Here is a 23288-nt window from a genome sequence, read left to right on the forward strand (position 1 = left end):
CTTTGTAGATAATCTGATCCTTGTAATGCATATTTTCTTGTTTATATATTCTTTGTTAATAAAACAGTGCTCGGAGCTTCTTGCCATGCAAGTGGTAAGACAATGTCTTTCCTGAATTTTTTTTTATAGTTGGGTTAGACGTGAATTTATGTCAACACTTCGAAGAGGTCAAGAAAATGGGATTTTTGAATTATGTATTGGCAGACAAGAATATGTGGCCACATTACGAGACAGTGACCATGAGCAAGTAAAGACGCCACCGTTTTAGTAACCCTGCTAAATTAAGGATGAAATTTCCTTTGCCCTGCTGAGAAGTGGAGCGGTTTGAATTACTAGTAATAAAATATTCATTAGGCTTGGCTTTATATGTATGTCAGTTAAAAAAACGTTTTTGTGTCTCCTTGTAATTTAGTCATGCAGTTGGTTGATTTTAGCATTGTGATTTCTTACCTTCTCCACCCACATGCTGCCCACTTCATCACCATCACCATAGGTGAGGTACATCTCCTTGCAGACTTTCTTCAGCTCCTCCCTCAGTGCAGTCATCTCACCGCGCATGTACTGCACGCCAGGGAAAACATCGGACAGGAGACTGAACAGAAGAGGAATGTCCTCTGCAACCAACTTGGGAACCATGGTCTCACACACACTCTGGATCAGAATCTACAACAAGAAGAGCCAACAATGGTTAAAAAAAAATCAGCTCTCTAACAAAGAACCGCTTATGAAATATGAATAATAAAGTAACATGTCCAAAAACAGGCTTGTTTACAGTGTATGGTACCAGTAATTATTTGATTGGTCTCTCTGGGGGACATTTGTCTGTGGTATGTGTTTACATTATTGGCAGGGTTACCCCACAACTATGAACAAGAAATACTCAAAAAAACCTTTTTCAATTTAAAATTAGAAATACTTGTCATAAGCAAAATACAGTCAGTTAACATGAAGTTACTATATCTTCAATTGTCTTTTAAAATGTTAGATTTAGATGTTAGCCTATCTTTTTTTTTGAAACCATAAATAATAATTCCCTTACTTCTTGTTCAGGTAGGTTCTCTGCAATATCATTTTCATCAACGACTTCCCCACGTTCAAGCTTCTCCCTTTTGATTCTCTGGATGCGTTCACGTTTCACATTGCCGGCGCTTATCAACACACTTTTGAGAGCTCGGAGGCCAAAATCGTAGTGACTTTGAGATGACAGCTGCTCATCACACAGTCTGAATGAAATAGAAGAAAATATGAGTCATTCTCATTCACATGAAGGCAATTTAACTTTTGCTTACTTGAAGAAGGGTACAATCTTCTTGGCAAGGATCTCGGCTGTTCGGAAGCCTTGCGAGTAAAGCATGACCTGGGCGATGAGCTGACGGTCTGGCTTGGTCATGGCCAAGCTGCGGAAGAGCTTCTTCAAGTTGTCGGGCAGGTTGGATCGGCCCGCGTAGCCAGGATTCATGGTGATGAAGATAGCCATGTCCGGGCTGACCTTCACCTGCTTGTTAAGGAGCTCTGTGGTGACAGGCACACCTAAATGGATGACAAAAAACTTGGTCATGATAAAGTCTCTTCAACATGGATTTTGGACAATGCATTTGGCTTACTCCTGTCTCTGTTAGGGTTGCTGTGTTCCCTTAAGGCCACTTGGATATACTGGACTTGCTGGGAGACGGCAGATAGCATTCTTTCCTCCAGACGATTGAACTCGTCAAAGCAACCCCAAGCGCCAACTTGACAGAGACCCACAAAGATACGACCCATAGCCTAAAAATAATGGAGAAGGAAGAAAAAAAAAATGGTAGTGTCAATTGAATGATATTCCAGATTTAAGGTAAATGCAACAAATAATGCAACCGGTAAATGTCAAATCATATTTTTGTACAAAAATTTGAGATTCAAGAAATAATGAACTAATAATAGTGCCTTAAAATCAAGAAAGGAAATCATGACACACACCTGGAAGTCAAAAGTTTCATCACAGTTGAAAACCAAGACAAAGCGACCAAGCTGGTGACCCAAAGCTTTTACAGACTCAGTTTTCCCAGTTCCAGCAGGACCTTGAAAAATATGTATTACAATCAGTTTAGTATCAGTTTTAAACAAATGCTAGGCAACAAGCAAAAGGCAAACACACCAAATGGCGATCCTCCAAGGCGAGCTTCCAGCGCTTGAGTCATGGTCAGATAGCAGCGGTCAGTTAGAGGTGTCTGGACAAGTTTATCCTGGACACCCAAGTACTCAAAGCCATAGTTGAATTTGGCATTGGCCATCTGGATGGATAGTTGCTGCAATACATCTGTCTGCTTGGGGTCAAAGTAGAAGCGCATTTGACTTAGCCACTCAAAGGACTTGGGATTATCTATCCTGTTCTTGATCAGAGTCCTGGTCACGTCACGTTGATGTACAAGCTCGGTGATCTGATTGGCGCACAAAAAAACAATGTCAGACAAACATTCTCATAGCGTGGTACCTATAGTACTCATAAATGCCTACAAGTGCCTATAGTACTTATAAATGCCTACAAGTGCCTATAGTACTTATAAATGCCTACAAGTGCCTATAGTACTTATAAATGCCTACAAGTGCCTATAGTACTTATAAATGCCTTCAAGTGCCTATAGTACTTATAAATGCCTACAAGTGCCTATAGTACTTATAAATGCCTACAAGTGCCTATAGTACTTATAAATGCCTACAAGTGCCTATAGTACTTATAAATGGCTTCAAGTACCTATAGTACTTTATAGGTATTTATAAGTACTATAGCTTTTAACAGAAGCTACTACAAAAAATCCAACACGTGTAATCAGATTTGAAGGCCTAACACATTTGTGGTTTAAGATACCACTCTAACAAAAATAAACACTAAGCTTCTTTCTTTTTATCCTTTTTCTGACCAGGTGTTCGAGTTTCCTCCTCCGAAGCGGAGGTTGCTCCATCAGCACAGTGTCAGCCAGCACATTGAGGGTAGCCTCTACATTGGACAGGACCCCCTGCATGGGGCTCATGTCTCCACCGCCAGCGACGGTAGTCAAGGCCGACTCAATGTTCTCAGACCAGGCGATTTGGGTTGATAGCACCACCAGCTGTGCCTGTAGAGGGGGAAAAAAGACATGTTAGGCTTTTGTCAAATAACCAGTAATGTATATAGTAATCCATTATTTAACATCATTCATATTATAAAAAAGCTACACATGAAGTCATGGGTGTTAAAACAGGGGAGTAAGAAAGCCAATTTTTAACAAACAATTTACCTGATAACGGTCAATCCAATTGATGTATTGGCTCAGATCAACCGCAGTGCCTTTATTGAAGCCTGTGACTTCCGTGACGGATTCTGCCAGCAGCTTGGCCAGTGTCACCCTCATCTCCTTCTCTACCAAAGTGAGCCACTCATTGATCTTGGGGTGCTCTGTGATGGAGACAGGCGTCTTGTAGACAATTTCCTCGCCCTCGCGGGATGATATGCCCAACACTTCGGTGTTGTCCTCATTGAGCAATATGCTGGAGACGCCAGCAAACATCTTTTTGAAGTGCTTTTGCAGTTTGGCCACATTTTTGCTGTTGCCAATGATCTCCAGCAAGTCCTCATCACCCACAAAGTAGAATCTGGAATGAACAATTTAAATGAGATGTATTAAGCAAGTCAGTCTATCGGGTTTCTGACACGTCTAACAGCTGAAAATTAAAATGCTGCAACTAATAAAAATAAATTAAGAAATGAATTTATATTGTACCTTGGAAATGAGGATCTTTCCCTCTCCAGATATTCTCCCAGTGCCTTCTGGATTTTTCCAAGAAGGTCAGCCAGCCTCTCTAATGATCTTTGCACCCCTTGTATGTTAAGAACATCCATCACCAGTGGAGACTTGGTCACCTTTTTCATCAGAGCTAAAAATTCAGTGCTGATACTATTAAAAAAAGATAACAGTTGACATAAGATTAGAATTGCAGTTGTTGTTTGCTGTATAAGACGAAAATGTTGTATTGTTAACCTCTGGAATCTCTGTGTTTCTACAGGTAGCAGATGTTTGATGTCAGCACTGCCTGTGAAGATGCCCTCCAGGTAGACCCATCGACGCTGGACATCAATCCAGACGTCAAACAAAGCCATGATACGATTCAGTTTGTCCTCCCAGCTCAGAGCATCTTCCTCAAACACCTAAGAAAAGAGAAAGGAAAGAACTATGTTATTAATGCAGTTTTGAAAGTATGGACATATTTACTTTTACTTTGACATTTTACCTTGTAGTAGGGTGACAACTTCATTGCAGATACACTGTTGATGTGTTCTTTGACTTTGTTGAAGAGGTCATCCCATCCTCTGATTAGTCGACACTTATTCTGGTAATTTACCAAGTCGAGCTCGTAGGAGTTCCACACTTCACGAATCTGCAGATCGGAAAAATCTGGTTAGAAAAACAATTACTAACTGCCTAAATGTAATGAAATGTAATTGTCTGATGCAAGCTCACCTGTTTGAGGAATTCCTCCAGAGCCATTTCTCCCTGGGCCACCAGTAGCACGTCTTTGACAACCATCTCGTTCTTCTGCAGATCCACGTCCCAGATCTGACCAAGGGTCAGTTCCGAAAGCACCCAGTTGACGTGCAGACGTTTCATCAACTGCTTCCAGTGACGATCCTTCAAAGCCTCCGACTTTAGTTCGATCACTAACATGTTGACCTGTTAAGAACAACAAAATGGGACTTAAAACCTCATATTTATTGCTGTAATTAAAAGCTAAAAGAACCGCTTTGACCTTAAGATAACCCTTCAGAAGCCTTTGGACAAACTCGTAGGAAGCATACTGTCTTAGCCTGGCTTGGAAGTTCTTAAGCTGGTTCAGTAGAGCATCTAGATTTTGGCGGAGCTATAAACACAGAAGAAAAAAAAGCTGGTAAAGAACTGAATATTTGACAGGCATTTACTATTCATTACCTTGCGAGGTTGAACGGACACCCATGGCTGCTCCTTCATTTGATCAATTTGCTCCCAAACCTTGGAAAGCTCAGACCAAACCTCCTTCAGGTCATGTAACTCCTCAAGTGCTACCTATAATTAAAAAAAAAGGAACATCAGCTGATTCAGTCGCCTCACAGCGACACCAGTGACACTGATGAAATGTCATTAAGTAAATACAAAAAAAAAACTACACCTAAAAAAAAAAAAAATCTATGAAAACTGAACAAAAACAGTCAAAGAAAAAAAAAGCACATTATAGAGCAAGTGACTAGTTCTGGCACTTTTGGGGATGAGGGCAAAAAACAAAACAAAATTAACATTTGGTACACATTTGAGGCCTACACAAGCCAAAATGTGAAGATTATGTGGATGCCAACTGGTCAAATGAGTGCCCTATTAGTGGTTATCAAATCTTACCTGAACCCTCTCTTCACTGCCACTTAGCAGGCCAGTGTCAGTAAGCTCCAGCGCCTCTTTGGCCCGAGCACACTTTTCTCTTTCCACCTTCAGACGACCAAAGTTTCCTTCGTAGATGGTTAGAGACTGAAGAGCCTCCTCTGGGCGCAAGTTACCCTGATGGATATGGATCATAAAGTATTAGGCTGGCTGTTTCTTGTACATTTGACTGTAAACCTAAGATCAAATTTCTTCTTACAGCAACTGGTTTGGTCTTCTCCCAGTCATTGAGGAGGTCAGTGGTACGGTTTTCCACAGCCTTATCCTCCTGAACAATTTTCATCTGCAAGTTGGCAACCTGCTGCTGGATAGCAGTGTCCTTACGTTTCATGATGTCACTGAATGCACCCCATTCACCCTCAATGTTATCAATGTAGAGCCAAGATGGCGGGAACTGGAATCTTTGCTTTTCCAGCAAACGCTGTCCATTACGGAACAACTAAGGACAAAAAAAAAATACCATTTGAAAATGGCTTGCATCATGATTCTATGTGGAAAAAAAATGTTTGTTAAACTGTCTACTCACGTCCACATTTTTCTCAAATTGCTTGATCTTGCGCTTCAGAGTCTGGACGTATGTGATAAAGTTGACAGCATCAGACGTGCTCGCCGTGTCGACAGAATGTTGCTCCAGATCTTGACGAGACTAAAATGAAGGCAGCATAATTCCTCATGAAAAATGATCCACTCATAACATATTTCTTTGTAAAGCTAACCTAAAAAAATGATATTGTCTACCTTGGAGATCTGGGCATGAAAGTCTTGCATGTTCTGACCAAGCATCTGACCAAACTTGCTGAGCACCTCTTTATGCCACGAATCATACTTCAAATTCACTTTTGACTGTACCTATAAAGAATTTAAAAAAAAAAAACAATCTTTCAAGCATATTCCACCAGAAAGACAGTGTATTTACTCATTGAAATATTCATGAAAGTGGAAAGCAAAATATGTGATTATTACTTTGCCATAATCAATGACTGCTGGTCCAAACTCTTTACGTGTCTCTGCATTGTCAAAGGTTCCACGTGCTTTCCGGATCTGGACAAGTAGGGCTTGCCATTTGGTGAGGTCTTCACCCAGGCGGTTGTAGATGTTCTCAGCCTGCATGTCCCACAAACACTGATACTGCAGCCATACCTGAAAACAAAGGCAATTAAAATTAAAAGTGAATGAAATCAGTTTTATATAGCATAATAGCATATTTAAATCGGGAAAAGCAATAATTACCCTGACATACTGCTCCACCTCCCCCACTATGTCTTCCACTGCACTGTAAGCCTCCTCCAAGGCCACAGGTCCATCCGGCATTCTGGTCAAAGCATTGCGGTAGAATTTTTCCTCCTCTGATAACTCGTAGTGGACCCCGACCTGATGAAGATTTATTAAATTAATAATGTACAATGCTTTAGCGGTGTCGCCAAATAATGGAATAATATGTTCATTACTTGATATCTCTGGCTTTGGATCCTAGGAAGAGAAAGGATGACCATCTTCCAGGAAAACATTTCTTGGTAGAGTTTATGGCGACAGTCTTCAATGGGAGGATTCAGGTAGATGACCTGGTTGGTGATTCTTAGCTCGTGGACAACATTCTATGGAAAGAAAGTGTTTTTATTGTGATGTTCACAGAAATTTCATACAGGGGATATATATAGTATCTGCCTAGATAGTGCATAGTGCTAGGCTGGTTTTAAGCACCAGAGTTGGGTTTTCCTTTTTTGACCACCTTTGTTAATATTATGCCCATAAAGAATAAAGCTGGGTCTTCTATGGTTAGCCAACAGAAGAAAAAAATCATGGAAAAGAAGCTTAATATCACACAAAGAATAGACAACAGAGAGGTACAGTACAGATGCATAAGTACCTTGGACAGCACCAAACGCAAACCTTACGTCGCCAACAGTCAAAGTCAAACAACTTTCAGTTCACGTAAGCGAAAAATATGGGCAATAATGTAACATCCGGTTCCACATAGATGTCATTCATGTTACAATGTCTATGTTATGTTCTGTTTAATTTACGTCAAGTGTGTCGAGTGGTTGTAACTGGAGGACTCCTTGTAATGAACTTGTCAAAAATGCTGACCTTGATCTTAGGCTCGCCACCTGGCTTGTGGCTCACTTGAGGAGCCTCAGTGTCCATGTCAACATCGGCTTTGTCTTCCACTTGGCCACGTAGTACCTGAGTCCAAGCTTTGAGTCCTGCCTGTAGACGCACTCCCAGGATACGCTCAATCTACCCAAACAAAGAAAAATAAAGTCCCAGATTAAATTTCACAATAGCATAGTGGACGTTGTATTGGCTTTTGAGGTATATTCGTCCCGAAAATAACTCCAAATTGCGCACTTTCTGAGAATTGCCTCTTCTATGTTCACCTTAAACTAAATCTGTCTATAATTTACCAACAAAGAATTGTATCCAGTTTTAAGGAACTTTTGCCTGAACAAGACTTCGACGAACTTTACTACCTTGTGTTGAATTTTGCTATACAAATAAATGTGCCATGTATTCCCTTAATTCATGGCACCAACCTACCTCAATATCAAGCTTGTTGACCCAGATGGGCAAGTTTGAGTAGGAGTGCAAGTTGAGGTCATCCACTGCTTTTTGGACCCGATTGAGAATCTCAGAGAAGGTTTTGTGGTCAAACATGCAGGTATCTAAAGAACGGACCTCTAGATCTATTTTCTCCTCAATTAGCAGAAGGTCATCCACCTGGAAAATCCAAATAATAAAAAAGTGGGTTACTCATCAGTCAAGTGTCTTCCATTTAATTCAATTAATCAATTTTTCCACACTGACCTTCTCCTGAAAGTTGAAGACTGTCTCAGCCAGCCTCTGAACATAGGGATCAAGTTTGTAGGACTCCCACACCAGAGTGATCCCCTCGGTAACGAGTGCCTGAACTTCTTTCTTTAGACCAGCCACTAAGAGCGAGATGGATGACCTCTCCTCGACCTTCTCGCAAGTACGCTCGTAAGTGCGCACACTTTCAATCAGGGAGATTGCAAATGGGTAGAGCTGGTTAGCTTGGTGGGCCTTGTTGACGATGGCCAACGGCACACGGAAGCTCAGCCACTTGAGGTTACGAACTTCTTTAGACAGAGTTATGATCTCTGGGAGGAAGTTGACTTTGAGTTTGAGTATGTTTCCTGTGCGACCTCTGGCACGAGTGCTCTCGATGGTAAAGATGCGTCCGGATACTCCAAGGTTACGCTGCTGTACCTAGATTTGGAGCAAAAGGGAGGGGGGAAAAAGCTGTTATTTTGACTATACAAGCCTTGACATATCTCTCCATCTTTAACCTATGTAATGAAATAGTCATGAGGAATATTTCATCATAAGTGTTCATATTGCGTTATGTATGTGACTTGTGAATTGGTGTGCTCGCTAAATAGCAATTTCCCTTCAATTTTTAATTCAATACTAAGAAAGCTTTTTGTACCTTTCGCGCCCAGTCGTCAAAAATCTCCTGAGTGTTGAGCTTGGCCCTGAAGCTATCTCCATCCTGCTTCAACTTGAGCCCCTCCACATGATTCTCCCAGCCCTTACCGAGAACATCCTCAACTCTCTTCATGTATGCTGTCAGCTGGCGGTCAATCTGCTTGGCCCAGATGATGGATCCCGACACGGGAGGAAGGTCTCGCACGTGGCTCATCTTGCACGCCTGGCTCTGAGGATACTGCACTTTGAACTTATCGTGCAGTGACTCGATGTCATCCTTTACGCGCTGAATGAGCTGCGTCTGGTATTCACGGATGGCGCCGCGGATATGAGGGCGCACAAAGAGCGCGTTAAAGCGGGAGAAGATACGGAACATCTCGTTGGCGTTCTTGGCCGTGCCCAGCTGGTCACGCAGGCGAGCGGTGATGCGGGTCTCCACGCGGTCGATTCGCTCGTCGTAGCGCTTCATGGCGGCTTCCCAGGCTTCCATGCCCTCTTTGGACACATCCAAGCCATCCACCTCTTTGACATTCTCATAGGCCAGGTTGACCTCCTCGATGGCGTTGGCGTCAGCTGCGTCAAAGAGAACTCCGGCTACCTTCATGTCCTGTGGCTCCACTGTTTCTCCCTGGGCGTGCTGCGGCACGGCCGACACCTGCCGATACACAGAGTTACGATTAAATATTTGCGGCAGGTCAAATTTAGCCCCCGGGCCGCCACTTAGACACCTGTGCCTTAATGTCTTCACGTAAAACGTTACTGGGACTAAAATGAGACATCACAATATGCTCACCTGAGGCCTCAGCACACGAACAATGACAGCCCTAAGCTGCTCATGCTGCTTTCTGAAGCGCCTCATGTGATCCAGCCGCGACTGGAGCTTTCTGTGGGCGGGACTCAAGCGCCATACCATCTTAAGGTTCTCTTCCCGCTTCCGCTTCACGATGTCCCTTAAGAGCACCTGGAGTTTTTCATACTCATCCTCCCAGGTCTGGAACACCTCGAAGCAGGCCACCATCACCTGTAGTAGTAACAAAAACAGTGAACTTGTGCATAATGACTGTTTGGCCTCCTTTGCAATGCAGCTACTACTACCAGGTCTAGTTCATTTCACTTCAGTTTATGATGGTACCTTTTCAAATTCCTCATAGGCGACATGCATGAGTTTCCTGGTGCCCAACACCTTCAAGAGCTGCAAACTCAAATCCCTGGAAATGGCCTCAACAAGACGCAGGGCTCTTTGGATAGGGTATTTGGTGTTCCTTATCTTCTTCAAGTGGGTGAATATGGCCATCAATGCCTGGCGGATCTTATCCAGCTCGGAAGCAGAGAGCAGGTCATTGAGGGGAAAGTCTTTCATTAGAGGGTTGTAGTCGTTGACAGTTTCTACGGCTTGTTTCAGACCTGTGGATGAAGTCAAAAGGTATCAATTACTAGTGGTTTAGATTTATATGCTCTTCCACTGTGGAACCAACTTTCCAAATACCTAAATGCATCACCTGTACAAAGCAAGAATGTGTTTTGTGTAAAGGTGTGACAGTAGTGGAGTGTTTTAAATCAGCAGTCAACTCACCGGTGTCAGTATCAAAACTGACAGTGGCGTGGAAACGTTTGCCATGCTTTAGGATGTCTAGTGTGAGCAAAACTTCGGGGCTCTCCCTCTTCTCCTGGATCCTGTTGAGGGCTCGCTCCAGATTGAGCCAGAAACTAATCTCCTGCAGAGCCGTACCTGATGCCGGATCACGGTCCAATTTTGTCACCTGGTAGCCAACGACAGAGGAATACAAATACTAAAGCACTGCACAGCTTAACTCTGCAGGGGTAAGATTGTTTCTGATCATGCATTTACACTTTCTAGAAATTCAATGAGTACCAATGGATTAATTCTGCCTGTTGTATCTCTTTGATGAACCTCAAAAAGTTTTTGGCCCATATATTTCCATTTTTTTCCCAAAAATACTTCATGGATGCTTCTCTATGCAACCGTTTTTTTGGGGAAAAAGCAACCCCAAATCCTTCTTTTGTCTTTCAGCGTTTTATCCTCACATCTCATCTTGTGATCTCCTACATTTTGCATTTAGTTTAGGTTAAAACTTTATTTCATCCTGTATTCTGGAAATGTCTTGGTTGCAGTAGCAAAACAGACAAGACATTGTAGACCTATGTAAAAAAAAAAAAAAATTAAAAAATTACATTTATCTTACTTTCTGAATTTCCCTGATCCAGCGGTTGACACCAGACTGCAGCTGGTTCAAGAAGGTGGGGTCTTCCACTTTGTCCCCAAAGTCTGTAACTTTAGGCTTCTCGCCACGCTCATAGCACTGCTTGGCAATATTTGTGATGATGGGGTGGATGAGCAAACTGATCTCAGGGATCTCGATGTTCTGCTGCAAGTGCAGGAGACCCATCTCCAGCTCTGCGATCTTTTTCTCCACAGAAGGCGCCATTTTGTCCCCATCCCTGCAGAGGAATTCAATGTGTAAGCGTCAGATGCTTACAAAAGAGGAGCATTGAATTAGTTGCAAGATTATTTATTACCTGTCTGCTTTTCCAGATTCACGGATGTATGACTTAAAGAAGGGCGCAACAGCATTGCTGATGAATGAGTGGAGAGTCTCGTATGGGGAATCCTCACTCAGCGTCAGGACCCGGACTTGGGTTGAGATGGGTTTGTCTGCATCAATGACGCCCGTCCTCTTGATCAGAGCCAAGCTGCGGAAAGTACGCATGTGTTTAAATTAGAGCTACAGAACATTAACAATTCCAAGTTGGTTACCCACGCCAAAAAACAAAATGAAACATAAGATAAATATAAATGACATTTTGGTTTACCTGTTAGACTTAAGCCCGTAATGAATATCAATGCTGATGTTGTAAGTGATGGCCTCCTTTTCTTCCTCCCCTTCATCAGCAACATCCTCTGGGGATAGATTACAATATTCATTAGTTGTCATCATCTACATCATTTTTATAAAGAGGCCCCAACAATATTAGAATTATATCAAACCTGCCGGCATATCTGAATAGAATGTATTCATTGACAAATGCTGACTCACATGATGGGAGCCACCAAAGCAGCATGACTCCCGGGAACAAGAATGACTCTTTTCATTTAGATTTAGTGCAGAAAGTAGCTTTGTGTTTGTTTCAGAGTTATGCTGAAGGGATAATGCGCAGATGAAATGCATTTATTGATGCAAGCTCCTTAATGCAGACACACCCAGTGCTGCAGCACTGGTTTCAGTTCATAATGAAGCACATGGAGGAAAAATGCAGAAAAAAACTTCCCAAAAAAACAAATGAATCCTTGGCTTCAACTTTGTATGATATCTACCTTAGAGTCAATTATAGCATGTCTGTTTAGTTCAGATTTTTTTTTTTGTTACCATGAATTTTAAAGAAAATTGATGTATTTCTGACATTACATATTTCACATCAACTGTTTTGATGATGAACATATTCAAAGCTTGAAATCCAATTATAAGTATAAAAAGATGGTAGACATTCACAATAAAAATCCGATCACGTCTAAGAAAAATAATCAATTCTTTGCTCTTGTGTAAAAAAAATGAAAATGAAGAAAACACCTTAAATTGATATGAATTAAAGTGAGTTTCAGGGAATGGCACAACTATGAGTGACGTCATTGTCCGCTTGTAGTCGAGCTAAGCGAGGTTAGCCGCCCAACAATGACGATCAGAATTTACCTTTAAGTGCGCTTCTCTCCACCAAGATCGCGTGGACTTGTGGATCTCCCAGAAATTTTTTCATCTGCTCCACTGTGCTCTTCTCTTCCAGGGAGTTTTCCAGCGAGGCCGGGGCCTCGCCGCCATCTTCCAGCAGCAGAGGTACGAGTTTGCGAATGTGCTTTTGGAGCACTGCTGCATCCGCCACAGTGTGAACGGCCGACACCTCCATGGAGCCGGTGTTGTCCTCACCCCCGACCCCGTCAGACATCCTTCCGATCGGCCTGCAACCACTGTTAAACCCCGATCGACGAACAATAGAGCCGCGATTGACTGTTGCAAATCTGTCTCCGCTCGGAAACTGGGCGCTGCTGTCAACCGCACCGCCTCAGACGTCAGATTTATTCGAGCAAAGGATTCTGTGACTTGTAGTTCAAAGTGGCGAGTTTACGTACAAAAAAAAATCGGATGAGATAATATTACCCATCATACAGTGGAGATATGGTGAAAGAGGAGGCTGGCAGCATCTTTCGATCACTGCCACGCCCATCTTTCCAAACGGATTGGACATCAAACGCCGTAAACAAATATACAAATGAATAGAATTTCCAAATTTTTGGGGAGGACATTTTATTTATTCCATGCAGAAACAACATAAAATGTGCAGTATTTTCCACACTATGGGACGCACCAGAGTATAAGGGGCACCTTCATCAAATGGCCCATCTTAAAATTTCTTTCATAATTATAAGGTGCACAAAATTAGAAAATGCAGTAGTAGTAGAGGGGGATTGTGCTCCACTAGATGGAGGTGTAGTAGTAGCAATAAAGTAATTTAATGTAATCTAATATGATAGTATTATTGGTTAGGAGTTGTGTTATACATCAACTAGATGGAGCTATGATGGAGAGGATTTCATAAAATTATTAACCAATATTGATCTAAATATACTGCCATCTTTTGAGAAATTTAAAGAATTTTAATTCTACCTTGTAGCATGGAATATACAGTGCATAAATTCAACTCATCTCTCATATGTACAATTGCCTATACACAGTAAATATAATAAAAATCACACAGAATAAATACCTAAGTGCTCTTGAACTAACACCATGCATGTTATTTCACAATGTCAAAAGATGAATGTTCTAGGTTGACAACCATTTTCTCATTCTTGAACTCCGCTTTAGTAATCTGTGATTTGGGACTTCCAGTGGATTTGAGCCATTGTTGCATTTCGGTCACCTTTTTGCGTGGGCCCTGGAGTTGCCCCTGCACAGTTCCTGTACTTGTGTTTTGGACCCAACCTACAAGGCCAAGCTTCTTGCCTTGGGCCTGCAAAGTCCAACAGAAACACACATTGGACACCCAAGAAGCATGAAAAGTGACTTACCCTTCATCTTTCTACATACACCTACATCAGAACATTTGAAGCTTTGTCGAACTTTTTTAATTAATATTTTATGATGAGTATGAGTGAAATGTCAACACAGTATAAAGCCTCATTAAAAATTAGGTGCAACCACAGCAGAACATAAAACGTACCTGTGTATACTTTCGAAAAAAGACCCCTTGCACTTTTCCAAATACTTCATAATCAACTGAAACCAATTCTCCTCCTGACATGCTGCAAATATAAAAACAAATATGCTGCAATTCATTCAATCATTAGCATATTGACAATTTTGAAAATAAAAAGAAATAACATGGGTTACACTGCAGCGACATGCTAGCATGCGTTCCTTTCTAAAATCTACATTTAATTAAGACGAATAAAGAAGCAAATGAGAACGCTATAAATATATTTTACCTAAGAATGTTGAAATGTTTATCTAAATTTGATTCGAATCAACTAGACGTTTAGAGTCGAATATGTATGTAGTCTACAGTTAACTGTGTACTTCCAGACGTGACGATTAATGACGTCTTTAAAACGCGACAAATGTTCTCTTCACAACAAACAAGAGAATGGTCACGTCGGCCTATATGCAATTGTTAAAAAAGACATTAAACATTCTAGAAAATACATGTGAAACAATTTTTTTTAAATGTTTTATTTTTATATATTATACATACGCCCTAAGATATATCTGCTATTATAGGTTTTGCTTGAACAACACTCAACTTCAGATTACATTTTCAAGATGTTAACTGTTAAAAAATATATATATATATATATATATTCCATAAAGCACAATAACATATTTACATAAGTTTTGTTTTCAAAACCTTAAGACGAGTCATCATGTGGAGAGAATACATCTCACGCCAGACAGTTTTTTGACCATGGGTTGAAAAAAAGACAATTTGTCAAATGGACTGTCAAACAAAACTCAAAGTTGCTTCAACAAAGCAAAAATGAACAATTGAGATTGCAAACAATATTCCTATTTTAACAAAACAGTTCAAGTGTTGGTTTCATAACAATGGCAGACTTGTACTGCCACAAATGAAGGGCAATAAAATAAACAATCTACCGTTACCTCGTCAGTAGTTTTATCTAAGAATGTGTAAAAACAAAAGGAAAATACATGCACATTTTTTTTCAAACATGTTTTCACGTGAAGTATCAAGTTACAAACACCCCAGATTTCTCAGGATATAGCTTTTACCTCTTAAAATATTCTGGTAAAACCTTTCGGGGTAAATACCATGACTCCCCATATTAACAGATGACAGTGACACAACATTGGTGATACTGAAAGTGATGACTTTCAGCTTTCATTCAGAAGGTCTGAAACTACATTAACTTTGTACGACATGTTCAATATTAAAACACAAACAAAAGCACTCACAAATGTTCTCTGACAAGTCCTGTTTAGGTTTTTAACCAAGATGTAATTTTTTCCGCTCAGCTCAAGCACCCCCATTACACAAATTTGTGGAAATCAGTTGATGGGGCTTATCTAGGTTATTTAATCACAAACAAACAGTCCATTCAAAAGGCCACACATTTTCGCTATAATTTTAAAAGAATAGGCCGGATGAACAAAAGAAAACATGCAAGTACAAAAGCAAAGGGTGACATAACAAGTAAACAAAGATCACCATAAAACAAAGGACTTCATATTCACATTGTGGATGGAATAACACTAAGATTGTCAGACGCCTTATGTTGAACCCAGCAAACAATTCAGTCTTTCGTAAGCCTGTGCATAACTTTGCATGAGAACAATTATGTATCAGCACCAAAATAAGAATGCAACTTAGTGCTCTGTTAAATAATGTACATAATGACATAGATGACACGTTTAAGTGTGTGAGGCGAGCGTCACACCTGTAAGGGGGCTTCATATTCTCACATCTCCCATGTATTCCTAAAATGCAGAGGTTAGTCATGTCACCGATCAAGAGCGGCATCTCTAGACTGGGTTTCACAAGCTGGAACCAGCAGGTTGACCCCCATGTGATGTGAATCCAGATGCTCGTCCCTCTGCCTCATTATTAGGCACGTGACCGTCGCAGTGGTTGCCATTATTGTCACATCTGGCTTCCAGTAGTGACAACCGGTTGAATGCTGCCAACAGTCTTTCATTTTCTTTTCGCTGGTCACTGACCTACAATCAAAACAGTCATTTTTTTAGCATGATAAATCCATTCATTCACAATCATCTCCTCGTGGATTAGTACGATAAGGCACAGATCCATGTTGCAAGGGTCTGTTAACAATTTCCATAAGGTGAAAAGACCTGTTTTTGCATGACCAGCATCCTCTTTGGAAATGTCATACAATCAGGAAGTTTGTGATTTTCTGGATGCGCAGTGTACAGTCACATTTTTCAATTCCTGCCAATATTCAGCAACAACATAAAAACTTTTATCTTACCTGCTTCTCCAATATCTGGATCCTCATCTCTTGCTGAGTGACAATTTCTCGCAACTGTGAAAGGAATAAGGTGATCACAAGGGTGTCCTTGTTATTCGACATGTAAAAACAAGCTGCTACATTACCTCTGCCACGTCGCTACTCGCTCTGCAGCACGCACTTAAGCCCACTGGGCTAAAGACGGCATCATCCGTGGGGTCATTCAGTTTGTCGTCACACATTCGCGTATTCTGAGTGAAGACAACCAATAGCGTTCATCTCTACATCCCAATACTTCAAAATGCACAAAGAAAGCTTACAAACAAACCTAATTTTGTTTAACTCAAAAAAACATAACTGACATAATCCTTCAATCAATTCTTCATTTTGGAATAAGCGTCTAAAATAGAAAAAGTATAAAGCTGCGATTGACCATCATTAATATTGCAGTATAATTGGGGTATTTTAAAAAATGCTTGGTCCTCGAGTACAGAAAACAAAAATTGATGGTTAAAAAAAGTGCAGAACACGTAGTAGATAAAATTACCGATAGATCATGCACACAGCTGACAGCTGCTGCAACAGCCTTTAGCTCCTTCAACTCATTAAATGGTAGAGTGGTGCTTTCAGAAAGCGATGGGAGCTGGTCAGGAGGAAGATCTGCGTCCCGCGGAATTGGGATAAACTCAGCATCTTCGAGCTCCTGTATGGGCAGAATTAGCAAAAGATGTTTGCAAGTTCATTGTCTGTGAAAATGCGTACAATCTGCGCGTTTGTCAGAAATCCACTGAAAATTTGAAGCTCCTTTTCAATGATAAACGAACCTTTCGAAGCCAGAATGGACATGAGCTGTTCCCTGTCTGGCTGGTCATGGACATCATCGGCGTCTCCAAGTTGCAAGCATCAAGATCCACTTCAGCTGTACCTCCAAGGCCCCCGTCTTGAGATTCCGTCTCTGGATCTGGCTCCATTTCCAGATCAACTGTGGCAATGGAACCATCCTGGCTAATCCCTACAACAGACACAGCAGAAAACCAACAAACATTACATACATGAAAAAGTTATTGAGAAAACTGAAGGCAAAAAACAAGAGAAAAAAATACCAATTCCAATGGACAATCCACTGCTGTTAGAGCGAATAGTCTTGGAGTTGAGCACTTTTTCTGCAAACAGACAAGAGCCAGTCAGACATGGTCCTACCATTAAATCATGACTACATCTTTGAGGTGAATAATTGAAATGACTGACCCATGATTATAATAGTGTGCCAACCACGACAAGAAAGGTCTGGCACATGATGGAGTGATCCGAAAATGGGCCTTGGCATGGCAGGACAAACCTCAGAACCAAAGCCCTTATCGGCAGGCATTCCAAGTCGCCCATTCCCTGCATTTCCCCAAGCAAAAATCTGGTTGTCTGCAAGAAAAAAAAGGGAGATTATTCGTACACTTCATGCCAGTAACATTTAAATGCAATGTTTACCTGCGTGGTCTTACCCTCCGTGGCTGCAATGGTGAAGCCGTCACCGCAGGACACTTTGGTGATTATCTTGCCCCCAAATGGTCCAACCAGTACTTGCACGCCTTGGTGTTTCTTAAAGTCTTTGACACCTAATTGTCCATACTTGTTGCATCCGAAAGTGAGGAGGCGGCCTCGCGCTGTTGGATTAATAATAGATTTAACAATGGAGGAATAATTTAAGGCTGGGCGATCAGATTCTAAGAAAGAGCTTGCAATGAAAACATTGAGTTGAGTTACTAGAGAATAGTTAAATGTTTGTGCTCATATTGTGTAAGTATTAAACACCATGTCACACAGTCACTATTGAAAAAATGCAGACCAAAAATTCCAAACATATAAAGTCAACAATAAAAAATGCCTGAAATAAAATAAATATGTAAAAAAAATAGAAGAAATTCAATTAATGACGTGACTATAGGCTCAGATAACCCACCCAGGAAATTAATGTTCTTTTAAAATTACAGTACCGTCAATGGCAGCTGTATGGTGCCTCCCAGGAGCTATAGTCTGGATCTTAAAGCGTGACAGCTGCTTTGCCAAAGTCATTGTGGTGGTGTATAGGATACTCTGGCAACCCTGAAGTGACAGTAAAAAAAATGCATTTAAAATGGCCTGTCATTTGGACTCATGCAAATTGATTATTCAATCATAACAGGTTATGTAGAACCTTATTTGTTAGTGCAAAGTGGTGAAATTCATCTTCTGAGCTACTTATAGTATTTTATAATTATAGACTACTTGTCTGTTTGGTAAACTAGTACCTCTGCGGGGTGGTTCTTGAGTCCAGAAAATTCCTGATTCAGACCTAGTTTGTTGAATTCATTGTTCCCACATGCTAGTACTTTGCCAGTGTCTGTCAAGAAGAAGGTTCCATCACTGCTACATGATACAGATGAGATTATGGCACTTTTTGGGAGCTCCACCTAGGAATGAAAAAAAAAAACCAAATGTACAACTATGGCACAAAAGTAGCTTCAGCCAAGGGTATGTCTTACTTGCATTGGCGAAGAAAAATCATCTTCACATTCCAAGCCCAAACGCCCTAAAAGTGGAAGATATTATAGAAGATGAAGTGGATGTCGTCTTTTTTTTGGTTTAAAATAATCTCCCCATCTACTGGCTGGATTGAGCATTACAAAACAATCACAGGGAATGTAGAAATGGAACTTGGTCATAACTCGAGGACTCCCTGTAAAGTGGCCTAGTACAGACATCCATTAGCTTCATACCATATTCTCCACAGCCCCACGAAAAGATATCTCCACTGTGGGTGAGCACCACCACATGATTGTCTCCACAAGAAACCTGACGGACCGGCCTCTCCTCGAAAAACTCCAAAAGCACTGGCTCCAGGATCTGCATTCCCATGGCTCCCTCTACGCCAATGCAGCCATAATAGTCTGATCCAAACGTGTACATTTGGTCCTCATCTGCAGCAGAAACCCAGTTGAATACAAGAAAGGTTGTCCATTTCTCTTTTCCCTTTACTTTGAGTGGTTGTGGGCTCACCCGTAATGCAGACGGTGAAGTCAGTGCCACAGCCCACCTGTCGGATAGCCTTTCCTTGAAGGTTCTCAACCCTTTTTGGCTGCCGGTAGGAAGCTTGGTCTCCATGACCAAGTTGACCCACCATCTTAGCGCCACCTTGAACATTCTGATGAAAACAGTAAGTACGACACACACGCACATAAGGATGCATCTGTAGCATTTTTCACGGCGTTTCCCTGCATTGTTTCAATTCTCACTTTGAGAACATTACGATTATTACTGTTATTCCATCAATTGCTTTGAGGATGATACAGCAAACGTTCAGAAAATGAAACTATAGTGTCTGGTTTTCTTCAAGGAACTTCCATTCCGATAAATGAGGCTTCATTGTGATCTCACTTACTGCCCAAGTGTAGAGTTCTTTTTCCACCGTCACCACTGCAAAGTGACTCTCTCCGGCACACACATGCTGGGCACTGCTACCCCCTTTAAAAGTGTCCAGTTTCTGGGGCGTAAACTTGCCTCCGCCCCAGAAATACACATCCCTTGATCGTGTGGTCACTACGGCAACAGGGGTATCAGTCACCGTGCTAAGCCTATAAGATGAAACAATTAGATGCACTCTATTCGTTGGGGCAACAGTAAACAACATGTTAATTTTACTTTGGTCTCTTCATTGCTGAGTTCAGAAGAGCCACACGGTCTTCAAGCTCCCTGCCAGGGATAAACGGTGTTACAAATTTGTCATGGACATCTTTTTTACATTCAAAGAACCTTCTCACTTACTGTCGGGAGCAGGAGAGGACCGGCTGCTCCAGAATCTGCTCCGCTGTTGGTCTCTTTGCAGGATCCTGCCAAAAAAAAAGGATAATAAAAATATTAAGGCATGCTTTTTGACTAGCTAATTTAACACTATGTCCTATTTAAGCAAACCACTCACTTGCTCAAGACACTCATAGACTAGCTTGATCAATCCAGCTCCATAAACATCACGATTCACATCCATAGTCCAGTTTCCTTGGACTATTTTTACACACAAGTTCAGTGCATTCTGCAAGGACGCAAAGTGGTCAGAAAATACACATTGATAAAGCTATTACAAAATGTGACAAAGTCCTACCGTTGCATCAAATGTTCTTGTAAGAGTTAAGACTTCATAAAGCACACAACCCATAGCCCAGATGTCAGATTTGAAGTTGTATTTTGCACCCTGGCATAGCTCAGGTGACATATAATATGGAGTTCCCACGCACTGGATAAAACAAAAAAGAAAGGATTGTATACAAGTATATTCAAAGTGTCCCCAATTTCATTTTGGCGGCACAAATGAAACAAATGGACACATACCGTTTCTGCCATGGAAAACTCAGAGCCCAGTTTCTTTGCAAGACCATAATCCCCAAGCTTGATAAGGTCGGTCTTGGTTAAGAAAATGTTCAGAGTTTTAATATCCCTGTGGAGAAACAAGTGTGAGGGTAGACCTTAAACATCTTTGAGTCAACCTCATATGAGGATCTTACCTGTGTAAAATGCCGGCCTTATGAATGTGGGCCACAGCTGAGGCAATTTGGTACAGGTACCAAATAACAACCTGCAGGGAAAAAAAGAACGACTAAAATATGTATGTTTGGGACCAAGTGCCCAAAATTGCTTCATTTGAGTATCGCTGACCTCCTCGTTAATGAGTTTCCCCTTCTGTTGGACGATTTTGTCATAAAGATTCCCCCCTGAAGCGACAGTTTTTCAACTTTTAGTCACTCTCAGGATCAATCAAATCAACAACCGAAGTATTGCTTACCATTGCAATATTCCAATTCGATGAGAAGGGTATTTTTATCCATGAAGTGATTGAAGTATGCAATGATATTGTTGTGTTCCAGAATAGACAGAATGCTTATTTCATTCATGACATCCCTGCGCTCTCGGTCAGAAAGAGAATTCAGGTCCACCTCCTTCCACACAACCAGGGAGTTGTCCTGGGGAAGGGAGAGGGAGTTAACTGCAAATCGGTAATACGGTTCCATGAGGAATTGATATCATGAGTATTAATGTACTTTGTTTACTTTATACAGCGGTGAAGTGAGAATATTAATGAATGAAAATCTTTATTTTAGAGCCAGGCTGCTGGATGAAAAATATTGTAGTACAGCGATGGTTTAAAAAAAGCAGGAAAATAAATCTGTTCTTTTTATGTTTCAGTAATGCAAATATTTCTGTATATACAGATGTGCAAGTTTTCGACTAGTCTTAACACTATATAGGGGACTCAGTGGTCTCATTGGTGTCCACCACCTCTGATCTGAACTCAGCTGGGATAGGGTCCAGCACCCCCCGCGACCCTAGTGAATATAACGTGGCTCAGAAGATGAAATGACATTTTTTTTAAATACCTGGCATTAATATAGTTTAGTAAAAATGTTCACTAGCTTATAATGGGTTAAGAAGGGCAAGTGATTAATTCATTATAGAATAGTTTCTATATATTTTTTTTGTAGTATTACATTATCTAAATGTCACATTTATAGATGCAGATGCTTTTTTACCCTGTTCTTAAAATGTGTCTACTCTGAAATATTCTACAAGAAGTGAGATTGTTGCTTAGCAACGTGTTGACTGATGGTCTTTTCTCCAGTCAACAGTTGCTCAGCAGTAAGCAAAGTGGAGCGGAAAGGAGAGGATGAGCTCACCTCGGTTCTTCTGTACAACGTCGCTTCTCCAAACGCCCCCCTCCCCAGGATCCGAATGGGAATGTAATGCAACTTGGCCTCTTCGCCATTGTACGTGGCCGATGTTGACCGCTCGCTTAACACAGATCCGCTGGCCAAATCCGAATTAAGCGAGTCGAAATGTCTCTCGTACTCGGCCAGTGACATTTCTGTGTTAGCCACCAGCTGCACTGATGGCAAAAGAACAGCACAGCAGGCCTGCCTGACTCGAAAACTCTTTAGGAAACACGTCTCACTTCAAAAGCATCACAAGTCACACATGTCACGCGTAAAAGAAAACTCTAGCGAGCCCGATTTGAAATCGAGTTAAGTTTTAAGTCTTAATACTGAGGGGAAAAGAACCGACAAGGGGGAAAATGCGTGGAAGTTGTAACAGCGTCAAGAAACTGTAGTGAAACCAGTTGCGCAAACTTTTTAAACCTTCACAATAAACGCTTCCACTTCAACTTTCCCTTGGTGTGTTTTACTACGAAAGCTTGGTAAACGTACTTGTCAAAGAGGTAGCTCTATTTCCTTTAACTCTTGGCCGACAGCGAAGTTGCGCCACCATATTAAAATCATATAATATGTTTACACAGCACATCAATCTTAAGAATGTGTCACAAGTTCACACTTGTTTAAAGTCATTTGACGCATGCCTCAAACTCGACAAAGTGCCATTACTCAAGTTTGCTTGCAAAACTGGAAATTAGATTTTAGGGCATCCCTTATCAGAGGTGACAAAAGTACAATAAGTATTAAAATACTCGGTTAAAGGTACTGATTCAAGTACTATAGAACTTCACTATAATCGAAGTTGCAAAATAGTACAGATTCTGAAGGGGGATTATTCTAGGGGGGATTTTGTAGACGTCCATCCATGCAAACATTCGTTCATTCGCTGCCGGCTCCCAATTGAAATGGATTGGACGTTTATAGCCGTCAATGGGGTTCAATTAGGTAATTTGATGTAAAAAAAAAAAAAAAAAAAAAGTTTTCTTCCCTACGCAGTGCTTGGACTGGGTAGGACACATTTTGTCACATACAACATGCAGCTTGATAATAATAAATACTTGAAGGCGTTTGTGATTACCCAATGGGGGGAATCAAGCGATTAAAGTACATCAGAACTGTGCAGAGTTGTATAACAAAGAAAACTTCTTCACTGCTTGGATTAGTATTGACTGTAAAAGTTTCTTTTCATGGCATCAATCA

The 23288-nt window shown here is 41.1% G+C and overlaps 3 protein-coding genes across 4 annotated transcripts in view; all 3 read right to left on the reverse strand.

The window, feature by feature from the left end:
• dync1h1 (dynein, cytoplasmic 1, heavy chain 1) overlaps positions 1-12930 on the reverse strand; it is a 30912-nt gene extending 17982 nt beyond the window's left edge. For both annotated transcript variants that reach the window (XM_077730921.1, XM_077730920.1), the window contains exons 1-32: positions 12575-12930; positions 11700-11787; positions 11406-11579; positions 11072-11327; positions 10441-10627; positions 10000-10271; positions 9661-9888; positions 8869-9522; positions 8226-8648; positions 7959-8138; positions 7509-7658; positions 6869-7015; positions 6651-6791; positions 6384-6560; positions 6159-6269; positions 5947-6066; positions 5620-5859; positions 5382-5537; positions 4941-5054; positions 4762-4872; positions 4476-4685; positions 4246-4392; positions 3996-4162; positions 3738-3911; positions 3255-3609; positions 2898-3092; positions 2135-2417; positions 1957-2057; positions 1605-1764; positions 1290-1530; positions 1040-1223; positions 451-663 (exon numbers count right to left, since the gene is read on the reverse strand). In XM_077730921.1, the coding sequence (XP_077587047.1) occupies positions 451-663; positions 1040-1223; positions 1290-1530; positions 1605-1764; positions 1957-2057; positions 2135-2417; positions 2898-3092; positions 3255-3609; positions 3738-3911; positions 3996-4162; positions 4246-4392; positions 4476-4685; positions 4762-4872; positions 4941-5054; positions 5382-5537; positions 5620-5859; positions 5947-6066; positions 6159-6269; positions 6384-6560; positions 6651-6791; positions 6869-7015; positions 7509-7658; positions 7959-8138; positions 8226-8648; positions 8869-9522; positions 9661-9888; positions 10000-10271; positions 10441-10627; positions 11072-11327; positions 11406-11579; positions 11700-11787; positions 12575-12824 (6609 nt within the window). In that variant the 5' untranslated portion in view covers positions 12825-12930. The remainder of the gene's footprint in view (positions 1-450; positions 664-1039; positions 1224-1289; positions 1531-1604; positions 1765-1956; positions 2058-2134; positions 2418-2897; positions 3093-3254; positions 3610-3737; positions 3912-3995; positions 4163-4245; positions 4393-4475; positions 4686-4761; positions 4873-4940; positions 5055-5381; positions 5538-5619; positions 5860-5946; positions 6067-6158; positions 6270-6383; positions 6561-6650; positions 6792-6868; positions 7016-7508; positions 7659-7958; positions 8139-8225; positions 8649-8868; positions 9523-9660; positions 9889-9999; positions 10272-10440; positions 10628-11071; positions 11328-11405; positions 11580-11699; positions 11788-12574) is intronic.
• Positions 12931-13158: 228 nt separating this feature from the next.
• acyp1 (acylphosphatase 1, erythrocyte (common) type) lies at positions 13159-14528 on the reverse strand. The gene is made up of 3 exons (XM_077730927.1): positions 14365-14528; positions 14100-14181; positions 13159-13889 (listed from the first exon to the last, which is right to left on the reverse strand). The coding sequence occupies exons 2-3, from the start codon at positions 14178-14180 to the stop codon at positions 13674-13676; spliced, it is 297 nt and encodes a 98-aa protein (XP_077587053.1). The 5' UTR covers position 14181; positions 14365-14528; the 3' UTR covers positions 13159-13673.
• A 392-nt stretch (positions 14529-14920) lies between these two features.
• On the reverse strand, positions 14921-22466 carry nek9 (NIMA related kinase 9). The gene is made up of 23 exons (XM_077730925.1): positions 22056-22466; positions 21167-21344; positions 21040-21095; positions 20889-20959; positions 20716-20821; positions 20489-20620; positions 20309-20419; positions 20155-20219; positions 20032-20082; positions 19772-19964; positions 19390-19534; positions 19110-19310; positions 18876-18922; positions 18642-18803; positions 18348-18456; positions 17856-18017; positions 17608-17775; positions 17463-17522; positions 17184-17371; positions 16907-17062; positions 16506-16610; positions 16381-16434; positions 14921-16111 (listed from the first exon to the last, which is right to left on the reverse strand). Exons 1-23 carry the CDS (start codon positions 22239-22241, stop codon positions 15929-15931), a joined length of 2889 nt encoding a protein of 962 aa, XP_077587051.1. The 5' UTR covers positions 22242-22466; the 3' UTR covers positions 14921-15928.
• Between the last annotated feature and the right edge of the window lie 822 nt (positions 22467-23288).

The sequence above is a fragment of the Stigmatopora nigra genome, chromosome 13 (genome assembly GCF_051989575.1).
Source record: "Stigmatopora nigra isolate UIUO_SnigA chromosome 13, RoL_Snig_1.1, whole genome shotgun sequence".
NCBI lineage: Eukaryota > Metazoa > Chordata > Actinopteri > Syngnathiformes > Syngnathidae > Stigmatopora > Stigmatopora nigra.

Excerpts from the sequence above, each read along its gene's own strand:
- acyp1 (XM_077730927.1), bottom strand. The coding sequence starts at position 14,180 with ATGTCAGGAGGAGAATTGGTTTCAGTTGATTATGAAGTATTTGGAAAA. Across the intron at positions 13,890-14,099 it reads TTTTTCGAAAGTATACACAG|GCCCAAGGCAAGAAGCTTGG; the intron begins GTACGTTTTATG and ends TGGACTTTGCAG.
- nek9 (XM_077730925.1), bottom strand. The coding sequence starts at position 22,241 with ATGTCACTGGCCGAGTACGAGAGACATTTCGACTCGCTTAATTCGGAT. Across the intron at positions 20,220-20,308 it reads TCTATGAGTGTCTTGAGCAA|GATCCTGCAAAGAGACCAAC; the intron begins GTGAGTGGTTTG and ends TTTTTTTGGCAG. Across the intron at positions 18,457-18,641 it reads TCAAGAACCACCCCGCAGAG|GGTTGCCAGAGTATCCTATA; the intron begins GTACTAGTTTAC and ends CTGTCACTTCAG.